The 16,979-nt window shown below is 45.3% G+C and overlaps 1 protein-coding gene across 5 annotated transcripts in view; it reads right to left on the bottom strand.

Moving 5' to 3' along the window:
• Nucleotides 1-13,822, bottom strand: part of GRM8 (glutamate metabotropic receptor 8) — a 674,240-nt gene extending 660,418 nt beyond the window's left edge. For 2 of the 5 annotated variants that reach the window (XM_036230954.1, XM_036230951.1), the window contains exons 1-2: nucleotides 13,684-13,822; nucleotides 3,474-4,298 (exon numbers count right to left, since the gene is read on the bottom strand). In XM_036230954.1, the coding sequence (XP_036086847.1) occupies nucleotides 3,474-3,983 (510 nt within the window). In that variant the 5' untranslated portion in view covers nucleotides 3,984-4,298; nucleotides 13,684-13,822. Of the gene's footprint in view, nucleotides 1-3,473; nucleotides 4,299-13,004; nucleotides 13,287-13,388; nucleotides 13,446-13,683 lie in introns of those variants that run through there. The other 3 variants (XM_036230952.1, XM_036230953.1, XM_036230950.1) reach the window with 3 other exon arrangements.
• Between the last annotated feature and the right edge of the window lie 3,157 nt (nucleotides 13,823-16,979).

Below are 16,979 nucleotides of genomic sequence, written 5' to 3'. Positions count from 1 at the left end.
CCTTATGGTCAAGGTTAATATTTTGTGTGTTTTCAAATCAAAATACTCTACCTTCTTTAACTCCATTAATCCAGGAGTAAGAAGCAATATGTTTATATCCATCATCTTCTTTATATTCTATGAGTCTTATGCTATCCTGGAAGGGCCCAAGCTCCATAAAACTGTCCTAAATGCCACCTTTATTCAAGTCATAGCATTTGATTTAATCAAGTTATTATTTTTTCAAAATGGAACTGTAAGCCTATCCCCAATGCATTAATGTTCTAATTTTTCCTTTGATAACTATTCTAATATTTCATATCAGTCCTAGCATGTTTAAATAGGATATATTCATATATAAAATAAAATATTTTCTATTCCAAGAGTGACCATAATTATTTCATAATTAATATCCTTCTGAAGTGCTGGTTGGAGGTCTCATATAAATCATTGAGGTAAATTAAAGTAGCACAACAATAAGCTATAATTACCAAATTCACATTCATGTGGTCCAGATTCAGCAGGGAGATGGGCTGAGCACCTATATCCTATCACTTACTTATGAAAGACACAAAGTTTTCAGGCCCCAGTAACTTGGTTAATAAATATATTTTCTTCCTTTTATTAAATGCTCACTGCATACCGGGGTACTGATCTTAGTTATGACATTTACTATAACCGACGCCCCCTTCTGGCTAACTGACACCCACTCCTTGTGCTTTGGTCAAAGTGACAAGAACGACCCCTTTATGTGCTGACCACTTTCTCAAGTGTTGGCCTGGAGCATTGGACTCTGCCCAAAGAGTCATTAGTAATTCTCCCACCTGGTTAGATAAGGTGTCTACAGAATTACCCAAGAGAGCAAGGACAGAATTGACCAGTCAATGAGGGAAGAACAGACAGAAATAAGCTAAGTCCAAACTGCATAAAAATAAAACCCACCCTCCAGGTAGCCCACAGAGGTTTCCAGGTTCCTTTATTCAGTCCAAGGAGGCAAAGGATATGGCCAGGTCCTGGTGGAATCCTCCACCTGCATTTTCTCATTAAATCCATCCAACAACCTAATACAATGTTAATATCCCCATTTTACACAGAAGCTGATTCTGTGGCTAAATTAATGTAAACAAGCTTTGCAAACCTCTGCTTTGGGTGCCAGACTACAGGAAGGACACGGAATTCAGAATAATTATGGTGTGATTGATGGGAAGCAGAATTAGTGTATAGGGGAGGATAATAAAAGGAAGGGAGAAGATCCTCGTGCAAGTTTTCTTCTTCTCTAAAAGTGAGTATTGTTGGGCCATAGTTGCTGAGTTAATAACAGAAAAAAAGATGCTTTGGAGAAGGCAGGGAGGTAGATCAAGTCAAGGGAAGAGGAGGGGAGAGGAGAGGAGAGGAGAGGAGAGGAGAGGAGAGGAGAGGAGAGGAGAGGAGAGGAGAGGAGAGGAGAGGAGAGGAGAATAGATTGGGAAAGTGCCTGGAGCTAGACATCACCCTGAGAAGAAAATGTCATGTTGCTCAGAATTGAGACTGCTGGGAGAAATTCTAGGTCCCAGGATGTGGGGTAAACCTAAAGAATCCTGGTTATGCATCTTGCCTCCAGGCAAGAGGTCAGCTAGCACAAGAAAAATTATTAACAACTTTCACTTGAAAGTTTCCCTTAAAAGATTCCAGAGATGAAAAAATTAGAGCACCCTTGGCTGCCTCTTTTTTTATATACATTTATTTATTTATTTTAATTAGTTTCAAGTATACAGTATGTTGGTTAGACATTTATATAGTTTATAAAACGATCCCCCTTAATTGCTCCTGCTTTCCTCTGGCTCTCCACCTAGCTAATATATTCATGCTTAACCACATCTCCTCTGCCATGCTCCCCATCCCCATGACCAACTAATAATTTGTACTTCTTTAACCCTTCACCCCATTCTCCCAGCCCCCTAAACTCCCCTCTCTTCTGTCCATCACCAAATTCTCCACTATATTTGTGAGTCTGTTTTTGATTGTTCTTCTTGTTCCTTAGATTCTGCATGTAAGTGAAATCAAATGGTGTTTATCTTTCTCTGTCTGACTTATTTCACTCATTGGCTGCCTCGTTTAATCTGTGTCCTTCTCACTGTCATGAGGGTCTTTCAAATGTCCTGCTCAAATATCTCTGAAATTCCCTGAAGCCCGTTTTTGCCTCTTTGGTACTCCTTAGACACAGAGAGCTTCTTCTGCTGAGCAGCATCCTCATTTAAGAAAATTTCATCAGTCTGAAAATAGTTGTTAAGCTGTCTCTTAGCATTCTCTCTTGTAAACCAAAGGAATTAATACAGAAGCTGGACAGCCACTTGGGAGGATGTTACAGAGAGGATTCCAGCATACAAAGTGAACCAGACTAGATGGTCCCCTAAGATATCTTACAAACCACAAAACCTTCGATACAATTCCTCTCCTTTTTTGTGAAGTTTTCTATTACTTTGTTTTTGTCACTAGATCTGTCATCTGTCCAATTTCTCCATATTCTTTTAATATTTCTAAATCTAATATTCATAGAAACATTTTCTCATAATGCAAAACAAAGCCTCATTAATTCAGAACAAGTTGAAAAAGTCAGGTCTCACTGATTAAGAAATCAGAGTGAAAGTATTTTGAATTTTAAAAATTACATCATTGCAAAAGACTATGTATGGATATTAAAAAAATAAAATGAGAAAGTTAATGAGAGATGATGAGTTAATGATAACTATTGTATGGCACTTCATACTTTCAAAGTGTTGTCACATATATTATTGTATTTTGCCAATTTTACTCAATAGGTAAATGCAATTTACAGGTAATGGATCATCTAAGTGGAAATATAAATCAAAAAGTCTTGAATTATCCTGCTAAATTTAAACTTTTAACTCAATAAGAATTATATGTAATTATTCCAAGTCTGCATCGGAGCAGTCTGAATTAATGAGGTTCTGCTCTATTGTAGCTATAATAAACCTGACAATGTTATGGCCATCTTACATCCCAGAGTGTCATTCCCATCTACAGATGAGTAATAAATACTGTTTCTTTACACAGGAACTTCTGTCATAACAGAGCATCCCACTTTAAAGAAGTTTCACCAAGTAAATCATCTTATACCTCAAATACCATAGAAATGTTTTATATGATAAATGTGCTGAGAGTTCATTATACTCCCTAAAAATATTCATTTGATTTAAAATAAGCCTCATTAAAGAGGATATTCTAAGATGTTGAGGACTCAACATGTCACAAAAATTATCACCTTTCTATATGTTTAGAAAAAAAGTCACAATTAATCCAATTAATTGTAAATAATGGAACTACATTAACAACGTAGAAACCCAGACACAGAATCCTCTATTTAAGAGCCCTGGTGACCCTGAGAGGGCCTATGGGCATTGTCACCATCCTCTCTTTCTTCCTAAACCTGCAGTTGGAGTCAGAACAATTTATCATCCTTTCACAATGGTCCGAAAGACAACGCCATTACCTACCTTAAAAAGTCTTAAAATGTTAGCAACCATGATGGATACGGAGCTTGCTGCAGCACCTATGACTCCAGAAATCTTGTCAGGCTTGGTGAAAATGGGTGGATCCCCATTAGCACACTTCACATCAGAAGCATCTTTCTCTATCAATGCCTGCACGAATGTTAGCGACTGCTCCAGAGCATAGGTGTCCCTGGAGCATGTGTCGAGGATCCGGACACCCAGACTGATGTTGGAGAGGAGATCAGGGTCCTTATTAATCTGGTCGATTGCATAAAGCATGGCCTCCAGTCTGTGGATCCCCTTTTCCTTCTTCAGCTCCCCACAAGGCACCCCTCTCTCTCCCTTTGCATGGACTGGGAAGAGACCACCCAAAATGATGTCCCCATCCACTCGTATGGAATGGGCATACTCCTGGCTATGAGTTCTTTGCATCATTGTGAGGATCCAGTAGAACTTGGCCGTCAGGAGGAAGAAACAAGGACAAGAGGCTGATCGCTTTCCTTCGCATACCATTTTCTCCACAGGTGGTATTGCAATCCAAGATCCAAAGTTTATTCTTGCCACAGAATAAGAAGGACCACCCGAGGCTGCACCTTCTGGAGGCTACCATCGGGGCCCACGGGGGAAAAGGCTCTGTGGGTTTCAGCAAGTTTTCTCAACTTGAATGTCACAGTGAATTTCCATCAGACCCCTAGGGTTCAATTTTATTTCCATCTAAAGTCAACTTGCCTGGAATGGTGCAAAAATTAGAATAACAGCTGAGGTTCTGATGTTGGGAGGAGGTCATCAATTCACATCCTTGAAGTCAGCCCTGCAGCAGAATTATTCCTAGGGGCAGGAGGAGGGAAAAAAGGGTTCAGTTCAATGGGTCTACATTTTTCATACTTTCAAGCCCTGTTTACCAACCACTTTTTTTTTCTCTCTTAACTTCCCCTATTCAGCAAGAAGCTAATTCTTTTTGTCCCACTATGATTCTGAACACCTGGCTGCACTGCATATAAACAGAGACTGATGACATTTTTGGAGCAAGGGAAACAGAAAAGTATCAGAAACTAGGTTGATTCTCCCAAGCCAGAAAGTGTTTTCATTTACCAGTTTATTTCAATAAACCCAATTTCTGTGAAGGTAAAAGTCCTGTGATAGATGGCATTATTTCTTTTCAAATCTGTTTTCACTTTTTAAAGCTGTTTGAATTTAGCATTTAAATGCTGTCCACAAAATCATAATGAAAGGTTATTTTCCGTAATGTGGTTAACAAGCCAGTCATCTGTTAGTGACATTTTTTAGTGCCTCGGATTTCCCAGTGGGAAAAAGCGATTATTCAATCATACACAAAAAAGCAAGAAATCTACCCAAGGAGCCCAAATGTATGTTTCATAGCTTGTGAAAGATTTTACATAGAATGTCAGCTATTTCATATAAATTATCGTATTGTTCTCTGATAACAAAACAAAGACTTGAAAATTAAACACATAGGGAAGGGTTATGTGTGAAGATATTCCTATTACAATTGTCAGAGTTGTCGATTAGATTTGTTCTGATGGAAGCAATGGGTATGCTTATAGTTCTGAAGTAAATACTTCTTGATCCTAGAATCACGAGGAGCAAATCAGAGCTGAAGATCAATTGAAGAGCTTCTTAATTTTGTCTGACTCAGTGGGGAAAACAGTTATTTCATCAAGACTAGAAATAACCTACAGTGAAAACATCTATAAGCAAATCTACAGGAAAAAGTTTATTCTGAGACCTTTATTCTTAAAGAATTCCATGAAATTCTTTCACAGGATTTTGAGGAGATTTAACTGAAATTAAGAACTGACATGAAATAAGGGAATCTGATATGTGAAACACATATAAATTAAGAGAATAAATCACCAACTTATTGTGGCAGGATGATTAACCTAATGCTCATTTCTAACTTATTATATGTATGAATTTGAAACCTGAAGTTTGGACAATTTCCTCTACCCTCGCCAACCAACATCTGCCTGTATTTTCCATTCACTTGTTCAATTTCCAGTTCATGAAATGTTCATTCCATCCTCCATGTCCCAAAAGAAAGGATGGTGCCTCCCTAGAGGATTGAACATATGTCCAAGAGCCTTCAGAGAAAGCTGCACATGTTTTGCTTTAAGATTAGAACAGGGGGCTTGTCATAGCCCACTGCCCTGGATTTCTGAGTATATACCTGAAGGATACTCAGAAATAGAGTCCATGGCCCGCTCTCCTGAGATAGTTCTACTGTGCCTATGACAAGTGTTTCCTGCTTCCTGGCACATGCTAAGCCCTAGATTTCCTCTATTCTGTCCCCAAATATTTAGTACTTTTACTGATTTTTCTCACCATTTGACTGATATTCCCTCACACTCAATTCTCCCAGCAGCTGCTTCTCCTTCAGAAAATCTGATTCAACAACAACCTAACCTCAGGCATTCTGCAAAAGGAAACACTTAGAAAGTCAACTTGACTTTCTAGATGAAACCATTTAAGTGATAGACTATAAATTACACCGACCACCTATTAAGGGAAGTAGGATTGTGTTTTATAGGTTCACAAAGAAGAACAGTTATAAGACAGTAAAACCTCATTAACTCTGATCACTAATTCAAAACTTGAGACCAAGTCCACATGGCTAGGCTGACCCTTTGCATAGCCTTTCTGATGCAGCACAGAATAAACAGATACACGAAGGAGGAATGTTTGCGGAGAAAAGGAAGGGGACCTGTTGTTCTCCGAAGACCAGCCTTTCTTCATGTCACAGAGCCACCTCCCAAGTACTTAAAACACTTCAGAGAATAAATGGTTTTCAATTATAGATGAACATAAAGATGGTCCATCTGTTAACTACAAATGATCATTACCTACTCAGGTGGTATTAACCTACTACCATGCACTGCATAGTTCTAAAAGTAATAAAATTGAGTTTCTTTTCAAAGTATTCACATTTGCAATAATTTTTAGTCTCTTTAGTATCTCTTGGGTCTGTTTAGAGCTTTAAGTTAAGGAAAGGTTGGGGGATGAATGGCAGTGAAGGAGGAATTAGTTGTGGTTACTGGATAAATGCCCTTAAATGGAAAATGAGAGGTGTGTTTTAGTTATTATTTATTATACAGCCCACTTGAAATTTTGCTTAAGTTCCCTTCTTTGCAATGTAGAACTTTTGGCACTTACCCTCTTTAGAGCTTGGTTTTCTTGCCTATAAAGGGTTGACAGAACCAGCCACACAACACACACAGAAAGCATCCTACTTGGCATAGGGTAAATGCTCAGTCAACAGGAGACACCATTGTTAACCTAGTCTGCAGCTCATGTTCCACGAAAGTAAAGCAACTTTTTCCATATTTTCTCAGTTGGTGATATTGTCACTGAATTCTGTCACTTTAAAATTAATCTCAGAGCTACTTATAAAATATTGAAATATTGAGGTTATTTCAAAATCTGATAAATTGTCATAAGGATCACAGACTCTTGACAGCTGGAAGGTTTAGTTACTCTTTAAATTCTAAGGAAAATATATTCAAAAATTTGTGAAAAACTACATAAATTTGGGTTCATTGTATAATCTTACATTGCCTAATCTTGATCTTATGCAGTTCTTGTGAGCTTTAATCTAAACTCATCCTAGTTGGACTCAATGAGTTTTAAAGAAATAATGACCTTTTTGTGCTATAGAAGCCAATAGTTCTGCTTCCCATTCTGTGTACAGTTGGAAATAAAACAGTTTTTCTCTCAAACTGACTTTCCTCTGGGGTTTGATATAAACCTCACCTGTGCTTACGGACTTCTTCAAGGATGTGTGAGGTCTGCATTCCTGAAATCGACCTTTGAGGGGAGCACATGCCCTGCACTATTTCTGAGTCCACAGGAGAGGCTTTGCAACATTGGAGGAGGTTTAATCATTAGCCGGGGAAGCCCTTCCCTGTTTGCTCCCTCCCAGCCTAACCTAAGTAAACTGCACATCATTTTTCATTAGCATTTCCATCAACAGTCTTGTTGGCCTGGGTATACTGGGGAGCAGATACCCACCCACCCCCAGACACACACACACTGGAACTTGAGTCTGTGGCTCCCTAACAGTGCTCTAGCTGTTTCCTGAAAGGCCAGTGATAAGGACAGATCCTCAAAGGCCAAGGCCCTGAATTCTGCTCCTTTTTATGTTCTATATACCTTCTCTACATCGAAGTCTCAAGTGCTTAGGAGAGTACTTAAGAAAAGGTTCAGAAAGGTTGCGCATGGCCCAAGGCCCTGAGCCAGTAAATGGCACCACAGTCAAAATCTTCAAGCCCCCAAGGTGGATCCTGTCCTTTGAGAAAGCCCCCAGTGCTGCAGAGACTGGCTGTGACAGCACAAGTGAGGATGAAGGCCCTGCCCCTCCACTGAAATCTTTCAAAAATGTGTATATCTTCAACGGTTAGCTCTTTAAGAAAAATAATGTACTAATTAAAAGGGAACAATCTGGGGGCATTTCCAAGGCAGGATGATTTCTTAATCTCTCAAAAGGTTGAGAATATCAAATACAGTTTATCCAAACACCCTACTTCAAATCAGGTTTCCTGGCCAACCTGCTGCCAGCAAGAACCAACCCACCAACCTACGTAGGATCTATGAGAATCCGTTGTTACACTTGGCAAGTACTTTTAAGACATGATATGGTAAAATTCTCACTGAGAAATACCATTAGCCAAGAATTGTAATTTTTTCTCATAAAAAGGCCAAACAGCATCACTATTCTGGATTCCATTCAGCTCTTTAACAAAAAGGTTAAACTGAATATTGTCAACTCACAAAATTGCAAATCCAGCAGTTTCCCTTGAAACTGCTCACACTTGCAGCTCTCACTGGTTGTCTTAAAAGATGCATCATATTCATCTATCATCTCCAATGCATGCATGGCCCTGGAATCTTATGGGGGCAAAATAAGAACAGGTCAGACGGAGCCTTCCCCTGGCAACAGAGACCTGGAATTGGATCCTTGTCTGACAGTCACTGGCTGGCAACACAGAACGTGTCACTTTACCTCTCTGCTTCCATTTCCTCATCTGAGAACTGAGATGGACCATGTGATCTTTAAGGTGTCTTCCAGCTTCTCGTTCTGAGATTCTATTATTTAATAATAAGGGAATGTGAGATAATGCTCAAACAGTAGAGCAAAGCTTTGCCAAATGAACACAATAACTGATTTTGTTTGCAAGCTGAGTGACTTTTTCCCATCATTGAGAGAGGGTTAGAAAAACTCTTCTGCACAGAAAAGCCCCATATTAAGAAAATCTGATACATGAGAAGCTCAACTTACTAAACAGATAAATTAGAAAGTGATTATGTGCATTACAAAAGAATTCACTACAGATTTCCTTTAAGTAGCTAAATCCCCTGTGCATTTAAATATAATCTAATTTAGTAGAATTGAATTTGCCCATTTTTTTGATAACACAGCTATTGCATAAAAAAGACCATATTTAAAATAATGAGAAGTAATTTTTATAGTATGTCATCATATAAGAAGAAGGAAAGGGGATAAAAGCAACATTTATTGAATGCCTAGAGCCTCACATACATTATATCATCTCCTTCACAAAATACACCTATAAGGTTGGTATCATAGCCCCCATTGGGAATGCAAGAAACCTAAACAAAAATATTATATGGATATGTCAAGAATCTTGAGCCAGAATTCAAATGCAGGACTGCTGCTATATTCTTTCCCCCTTGGGTGCAGGACACCATGATGGATACTGAGCTAACCCTGATTAGATAATGTGGACTGTGAGTGTGGCATCCTGGGGTCTAAAAGTGCCTGATTCTAATCTCATTCCACCTCCCTCCCCACCCAGTACTCACTACATGACATTGGGCAAGTCACTTAACCTGGGATCAGTTTCTTTGTTTCTAAACTGAAGAATGATTTCTGGCCACCTCCCTGGGTTGTAAAATGAAATTATATAATGTACATAAAAGTACTTTTTAAACTGCCAGTACTATAAGAATGTACAGGAATATTATTAGTTTAATAATCAATCCTAGAACTGAACTCTTTTCCTGGAGTATTGTGCTTAGAAGATCGGGAAAAAATCACTTTCCCATCGTATTCAGGGCTGATCAGATCTTAACATGTCATGTGTCCTGGAAATTGAAGGAAATCGAAGGAAAATTGGAAAGGACACAAGAGGTAAAGTCAATGGAAATACAATATCTGACATGAGCTGAAGATCATGGATACTTGCAGCAAAGGGCTATTCCAAAGGAAATGATGACAAGATATTCTTCTGCAGTAAAAAGAGGACAACAGGAAACCTTCCTAAATTGTATGCAGGATATAATGCTGAGCTTCTACCACTAGGGGTCATTACCACCAGAAGAGATAGCCAATAAACAGCCAGCAGATTTCTATCTCTCAGCATAACCTTGTCTGGAAAAGTATGCAACCGGCAACACATAATAATCTCCACATGCCCTTCTTGGGCATCTCCTACCTACATCTTTCCACTTCTGCTCACCTGCTCCCTCCTCCCCCGGACCTAGCTCTCCACCCTCCCTCAGTGCTGATGTGTCCTACAACCCACAACCTTAAGACCTGGTTCTCTCATTACCTTGGCCAGCCCCCAAAGAGTGAGTAGATTCATTAAAAGGTTTCAAAACCTAAAGACGCATTACTGTCATCCCACAGTTGGAACATCTGCATGTATAAGATAATTTCTAGGAAAATCATATTTTTTTTTTTTTACCAAAGAAATATCTCTAATAATTGTAAAGGCTGGCAATGTAACAAGCCAAAGCTGGGAATTATCATGAGTCAGGAGCCTCTCAGCAGTATGCTTTAATCACTCCAACAACAGTGCCTGCCACTCAGAAGACAGGTCCTGGGATCAGAATGCTTCGTGTTCAAGGTCCTTAGTCAGTGAATGAGTTCATCACAACTTGTCAAAGCATTAGCAGAAATGAAAATCAAAGAGTACACCTCTCTGAGCCAAGAAATAGAGAAGGAGGGAGGAGGAAGGAAGGAAGGAAGGAAGGAAGGAAGGAAGGAAGGAAGGAAGGAAGGAAGGAAGGAAGGAAAGAAAGAAAATTTCTAGTAGATAAAAGACCCGCTTTTGGGTTGAAAACAATATGATCCAGTTGGCTCTCTATTCACATCCTCTCCTGGAGTGACTGTTTCTCCAGAGCAAACTACATGTATGAAGTTGGTGATGTTCGTAAGATTCTATCAAGAAAACAGCAATAGTTTCCTGAACCCTTGAAACCCTATTCAACAAGCAATGAGATGGGTCAGGTCTTTGCTGCGAGTCCAGTTAAGAGATAAACCCAGGTAGCAACTTCTTTTTAAGATTCTGGGACAGAACAACTCCACTCTCCAGGCAAAAGCGAGATCCTCTTCATGTTGGGCATTCTAACTACAGGAGGAAGATGGTGGGAAGGAAACTTGGAAGGAAAAATATCATTGCTACCAGGAGCATGTATGTACTGTGTCTCATGCCCTGAAGACAATGGAACACTCTTACACAAAGGCTGGACTGCGATGTTGCCAAGATGAATGTCAGCTGGTTACCTGCTATAAATAGCAATTACACAAGCCCCCTAGCAGCTTCAACCTGCCCAGCCAACTTTATAAAGAGCACCTCTCCAGACCTCTAACTTTTCCCTGTACTCACTGAAGCTCAACTCTTCCTTTTATCTATTCCTTTTAGATTTAGATGTTTTTAGAATTATTCAAGTAGTCATAATTTACAAAGGGAGCATGATAGGGCAGAACTAGCTAACGCAAACCAAATAGAACAAGTCAAGCCTAAATAACACAATAGAGCTATGTTCTCAGCATCTTTTGCTTTATTCTCGGTAAATCCTCTCCTCCAGAGCCTTTCCTCAGTTATTTCTCCCCAATCCCCGATTTGAAAGCAAGAATTCCCTGTCTTTATCTCAGGTATCATACAACCTGTAGTTGACTCTCAGATGGGAAAATTACATTTAAATAGCTTACCTCATTTTCCCTGATAAAAATGGTTTTTTTCTTTAAAATTATCAAACCACATATTTTCAAAAACCAGGCAATAAGTTTCAGACAGCTGATTCTGTCTCCTACAGAGATCTTTTATGACATTATTCACAAGCAAGTGACCAAGGTAAACTAAAGTGGTTTCTGTAGCCATTTACAATTATTGACAAACAATTTCATAACGGAAAATGGAAATTATAGTCAAGTGCAATAAGCTGTTTATCCAAGATCTACCTGCTGGTGGCTCTTTTTCTCTTTTTCTCTTTTCTTTCAAGCAAAATACAAGCTGTAATCAGAATGTATTTGTCCCGCTTATGATTTTTCTTGTCAGTATTTTCACCACCAACCCCGTTTTCTAGTTCGGTCCGTTGGCAGTATTTGTATTCTATCCGGATAAGTGATGGAGACGGTACTATATTCTTGGGTGTTTCCGAGACTTCCACGTGGTCAGGTCTAGGGAAAAGGATCACCCCCAAATGGCAAACAGGGCATTCCCTCCCAGGGCGGGACTCGTTTCTCGCTTCGGAGACTGAGAGGTTTGGGTTTCTGCAGCTGGTGGGCTGGTCTATTTTCACCCCCGCAACCCTGGGCGCGCAGACACCCTCTGACCCCAAGCTCTGCAGTTTGGGCCCCTGGGGAAACAATTCTTCAAGGAAGCGTGCGGTGCTGTCTTGCGCAGTTGGGTGACTCGCACGTCCCTCTGCATTTCATTTGCACTAAGGGAACGTGTCAGACAGACGGTTTGGGGTGGGGTGAGGGGGGTGGGGGGGTTCTATTATATTTTCGCCAACTGTACTAACCTCAAGGGATCTCCGAGCTATTTGGCCGAGCAGATGGGCTGGCTCTCCGCGCCGCTCAGAGGGTTCTCTACCTCTACCTCTCTCTCAGCCCTGAGCCACTCACCCCGCCCCCGCCCCGCTCTTCCCCGCCAAATCTTCCTTTTTCTTCTCAGTTCCTTGGGCTGTTGAACCCAGGCTCGGATAGAGCCCAGGGCCCTAGGAGAAGTACCTGGTGGCCCTTGCCTTTCCCGCGCCGCCGGCGTAAGCCCGCACCGCCCCAGTCCCTGGAGCGCCCGGCGACGCAGCCTGGTCCCCGCCGCACCTGGCCGCCCAGCGCCCACGCCTCCAGCGGGTCCGCCCGGAACCTGGGCCACACCGGCCATAGGTCCTTCAGAAAAGCTGGTGGGCGCATTCGCCTTTGCTTCTTAAACTCAAGATCCTTGAGACCATTCCTTCTCCCCCCGCCCCCAACAGGACACGGAACTCCAGTGTTTTCCCGACAGCCACGAAAGGGGGGCGCGGAAATCCCAGGCTCGCCGCGCTAACTCGGGGCACGCAAACTCCAGGCTGGCATCCGCGGGGTGGGGGTGCGGGGTCCCGAGAACTCCCAAACAGCCCGGCTTCCCCCCGCGACCCTCCCCCCTTCCTCGGACCCTGGTGAGACATTCACCGCCCAGCCCCACGCTCAGGAAGACCGGGGTTACCCCAGCGAATCCCAGAAGCCTCTAACTTCGGAAATCCCTCCCGTCACATTCGCAGAACCGGTACCTCGTCCTCTCGGCGGGCAAGTCCGGATTGCGCCGGGGCAGGTCCGGGAGGTCACCCAGGGCAGGCCCGCGAGGAGGGGCGCCTCGGGATCCGCCGCCGCGCGCCCCCGCACGGCCGCCTGGGCGCCGGCCCCCTTCCCTCGCCCTTTCGTCTCCCCTTCGCCGGCTAAACTTTTGGGGGAATCACATCTCCAAGCCTTGGGAGTTCCGAACTAAGCCTCCCTCTTTTCTGAACCTCTTCGCTGGAATGTCATCACGGGAAGACAAGAGGGGTGGCTGCCTTGTTCTTTGCAACGTAAAATCAACAGACACCCAATCAAGCTCCAATGCCCGGCCAGCCCCTCGCCCCCTGGTGCCCACTCTCCGTTGCCCCCCGTTCCGTCACCTCCGCCCGCCAGTCCTCTCCCAGACTCCGGGCGAGCACGGCCATTCATTGACAGCCCAGCAAAAGCGAATCAGTGAAGTGATCTGAGAAGCAACGGTGCACCTGGCTGTCTGTCCACTGAACGGTTTTAGGGAAGAAAACGGGGGAAAAAAGGGGGGGGGGGTTGGGGGGAACTAAATTGGGGAGTCTCCTTTTTCCTCCGCACAGCGTTTGCGGGGAGTCGGGGCGGGGGCGCGTCCTCGCGGTCCGGCGCTTGCTCTCCGCGTCGCCTGCGCCGCCGCTCGGCGGGTCTTACCCTGCTCCCCGCAGAGGGCGCGGTGCGGAAGCCGGCGCGGAGACCGCAGCTCCATGTCAGCGCCGCCGCCGCCGCCGCCGCGCGACGCGAGCGCCGCGGCCGCACTTGTGGCTGCTCTCGGGGCTGAGGGGGCTGAGCTGGCCCTGCCGGCGCCAAGTCTCTTCCATGTGAATAACAAATACTCCCACCGGCGGCCGCGATTGGTCTGCGCCCGTCGCCTCCCGATCCTCCGCCCGCGGCCATTCACCCCGCGCGGCGCGTGGAGCCGCGGTCGGGATCGCGCCCCGAGTCGCCAATCGCTAGGCGCCAACCAGTCAGTCACTTCGGGAAGCGGGTGGGGCGGGAGCCCCCTGGATGTCGGGGTCACCGAGCTGCCCCGGCGCGGGCGGGGAGAGAGACGCTCTGCCCGCGGAGTCCCCTCCGCGCTACATCACCTCAGCCCTCCGCGGCGCGGGGACCGAAAATGTCAACAGTTCTGATTTTAGAGATCACCCCCACCCGCCCCGCCCCAGCAGAAAAGGGAGGACCCACGGGCGGCGGGGAGGGGGCGGGCGGAAGGAGGAACGCGGCTGGGAAGGAGCCGAGCGGCTCCGACCGCCTGGCGAGCCGAGGACCCGCGCGGGAGGCGCCGCGCGACGGCCACCCACCCGGAGCGCGTAGTCGCGACCGCGAGCCCGGACTCCGTTCGCGAGCCCAGCTCCAAAAAGGGCCCGGTGAAGACTGCGTGGTAGGGGGCGAGCGTCCCGCCACACGCTTTCTCCTCAGGGATGCTCAAAGTAGAGCCCGCCGGCCGCGCGGCTCCCATGCAAAGTTTGCCTCACGCCGCGCGGCTGTTCGGCCGTGGGGGCCGCGCCGCAGCTGAGGCGACGGTCTCCCCGACCCCTTTCCCAGAGGGACTCGGGGGGCGCCTTCCACCGAGCCCCCGGAGATCGAGGGAGACTCAAGATGGTCCCACTGCGGGCACAGCGCAGAAGGGGGCGCAGGCGGTCACGGTGACCGTCATTTTATTGAGTCGATTCAAAGAGGCGCGGACGCGGGCGGGAACTCCTGCTGACCCGCGCCGCGCGGCTGCTGAGTTTCTGAGGGAAACCTCGGGACTCCCTTCGCTTCGAGCTAAAGGAAACCCGCCCGGCTGACGTGCACAGTCCGCGGCCCGCCCCACGAGTTGCTTCCCAGCACCTGCCGGGGCGAGAGCGGGAGGGAGCGCCCTCGTCGCCCCGCGCCGGGGCCGCGGCGGCCCGGCCTTGCGTTGGTGAGAAAGTTCCATCTAGAGGCGGTCGCGCGCAACTGCAGCCCGCTCCCTGCGAGCCAGGGAGTGGCGCGCGCGTCGCCCCGCCGCCCAGGTGGGTGGGAGCGCTGGGGGAGACAGGGACAGCCGGCAGGAGCCAGAGAGGCGGGAGAAGGGAGGACAGACCCCACGCAAGGCAGGTCCGCTTTCCCCATTCAGCATCTCTGCAATGAACTTCATTCAACTGCCTAAGCATCGTGAACTTCCTGGGCATGACAGGTTATCTTGCAATATCTTGTATCTTGCTTCTCCTATTTGGGCTTCTTTAATTCTCACACCAACTCTGGAAGATGATCAAAATTATCTACAGATGAAGAAGGAGATTTAGTGACACAGATGGAAAGTGCTAGAGCCAGAAATCAGAGCTGCCAGGCTTCCAGACCCCTACACACCTCCTCCCTGGGACTGTTGCTTTTCCCAAGGCTGGCATTGGTGTGCGAAGGTTCCACTGAGGAGACAGCTGTCTCTTTCTTCCTTCCATAAAGTTACCTTCGCCCTTTGGTCACTTAGAAAAATCTACATGTTTCCAGCTCTGGAGACCTCTTCCTTTTTCATTCCCTTCTCTTCTTAAGGGGTTCTTTGATCGTTGAATCATTATTTTATGGCCACAACCACCTGGAGGGAGGAAGGAGGGTTTGGAGAGATGTAAAAAAAGACTTGGTCCCTTGTCCTCAAGTTCCTTCTATATAGGGAAGCTCAATTCACTGTGAGTGTGGAGCGCAGCCTTGAAAAGGGGTGGCCAGCAGGCAGTGCAGCCTGGAGTAGAGAAAGTACAGAGAGAATAATACCCTAACTGATACAGAGATGGGGCTGGGTGTGCTCATTGGCTACATGTCTGCATATGAAGTTCAGTGACTTTCTTACCAGCTGTAAGAGCTCCCTCCACATCCCCCAGAAGTGCGCAGGTAAGCTCAGCAGCCTGGTTTCTACAGTACACACCTACCCCATCCCACCCCCAACTGCAGACTGGTGATGCCTATCTCAGGGAGATATTATAGGTAACATGGGTGTATGGATAAGTCCCTCTCTAAACCCTTTACTATGTGTGCATTAATATATTGGGAAGGACATGAAAAAGGGGGCAGGCAGAGCAAGCCTGAAAATACCCACAGAGCTGCTGACCACACCATAGTCTTCCAGGTCTCCCAGAGGCCAGCTATGAGCCCAGTAGGGTTGTTGCCCCAGGGAGAGCAGGGAGAGCAGAACCTTGGAACTCTGCTGGGCCCATTTCAGTAATGAGGACAGCATAGCTGGCTGTGGCTTGGGAGGCCTGACAAGGCTAAGTAACCTGCTCAAAGGAGAAATGCCTAATGAGCCTGCTTTTTTTCTTTCCCTGATGATCATTACCTGCAGAGAACTGGTGTCCTACAGGCATATTGCTGCCTTTTTTTTGGTGCAGCCCTCTAAGTGGTAAGTAGAATTGATCTTTCCTAGGAAAAGTATAATTCCGATGTTTAGTTTTGCATCATCTTTAACTCCTGAAATTCATCCCACTTCTACATGGAATCCTGTAGGAAATAGATCTATTCTTTATATTCTGGAGTGTTTCCAAAGACTTTGTCTGGTGACCCCTGGGCAAGTGACATACAGTTACAATCCATCCAGAATGACAGCAACATCAGAACACAGGAAGAGAGATTGTCTCCACAACTCGTTGGTCCCTCAGTAACACTCTCACACACACACACACACACACACACACACACACACACACGGCACTAGACTGTTCAATTCTTATTTATCAAGCTCAAATCTTATGACTCTGCCTGCCCTCTGCTGCAGCCTGTGTCAGAGAAGGGGGTCTGAAGCCCAGGCAGCCCAGATAGCAGGTGATTCCAAAGTCATTCACCTGGTCCCTCCTTGGGCCACTGCAATGCAATATGAAATGTGTCTTTGCAAAGTTTCTGACCTCTTTATCCATCCCACCCCAAATAGTTATGCAAACCAAGTATATTTCCTGGTGGTTAATCCTTCAGGAAGATTTGCCCATAATCTCATATTCAGTTGA

Source organism: Rousettus aegyptiacus, unplaced genomic scaffold, assembly GCF_014176215.1.
Source record: "Rousettus aegyptiacus isolate mRouAeg1 unplaced genomic scaffold, mRouAeg1.p scaffold_m13_p_13, whole genome shotgun sequence".
NCBI lineage: Eukaryota > Metazoa > Chordata > Mammalia > Chiroptera > Pteropodidae > Rousettus > Rousettus aegyptiacus.
The sequence above is the reverse complement of the archived record's forward strand: the minus strand, read 5'-3'. Positions and strand labels throughout refer to the sequence as shown.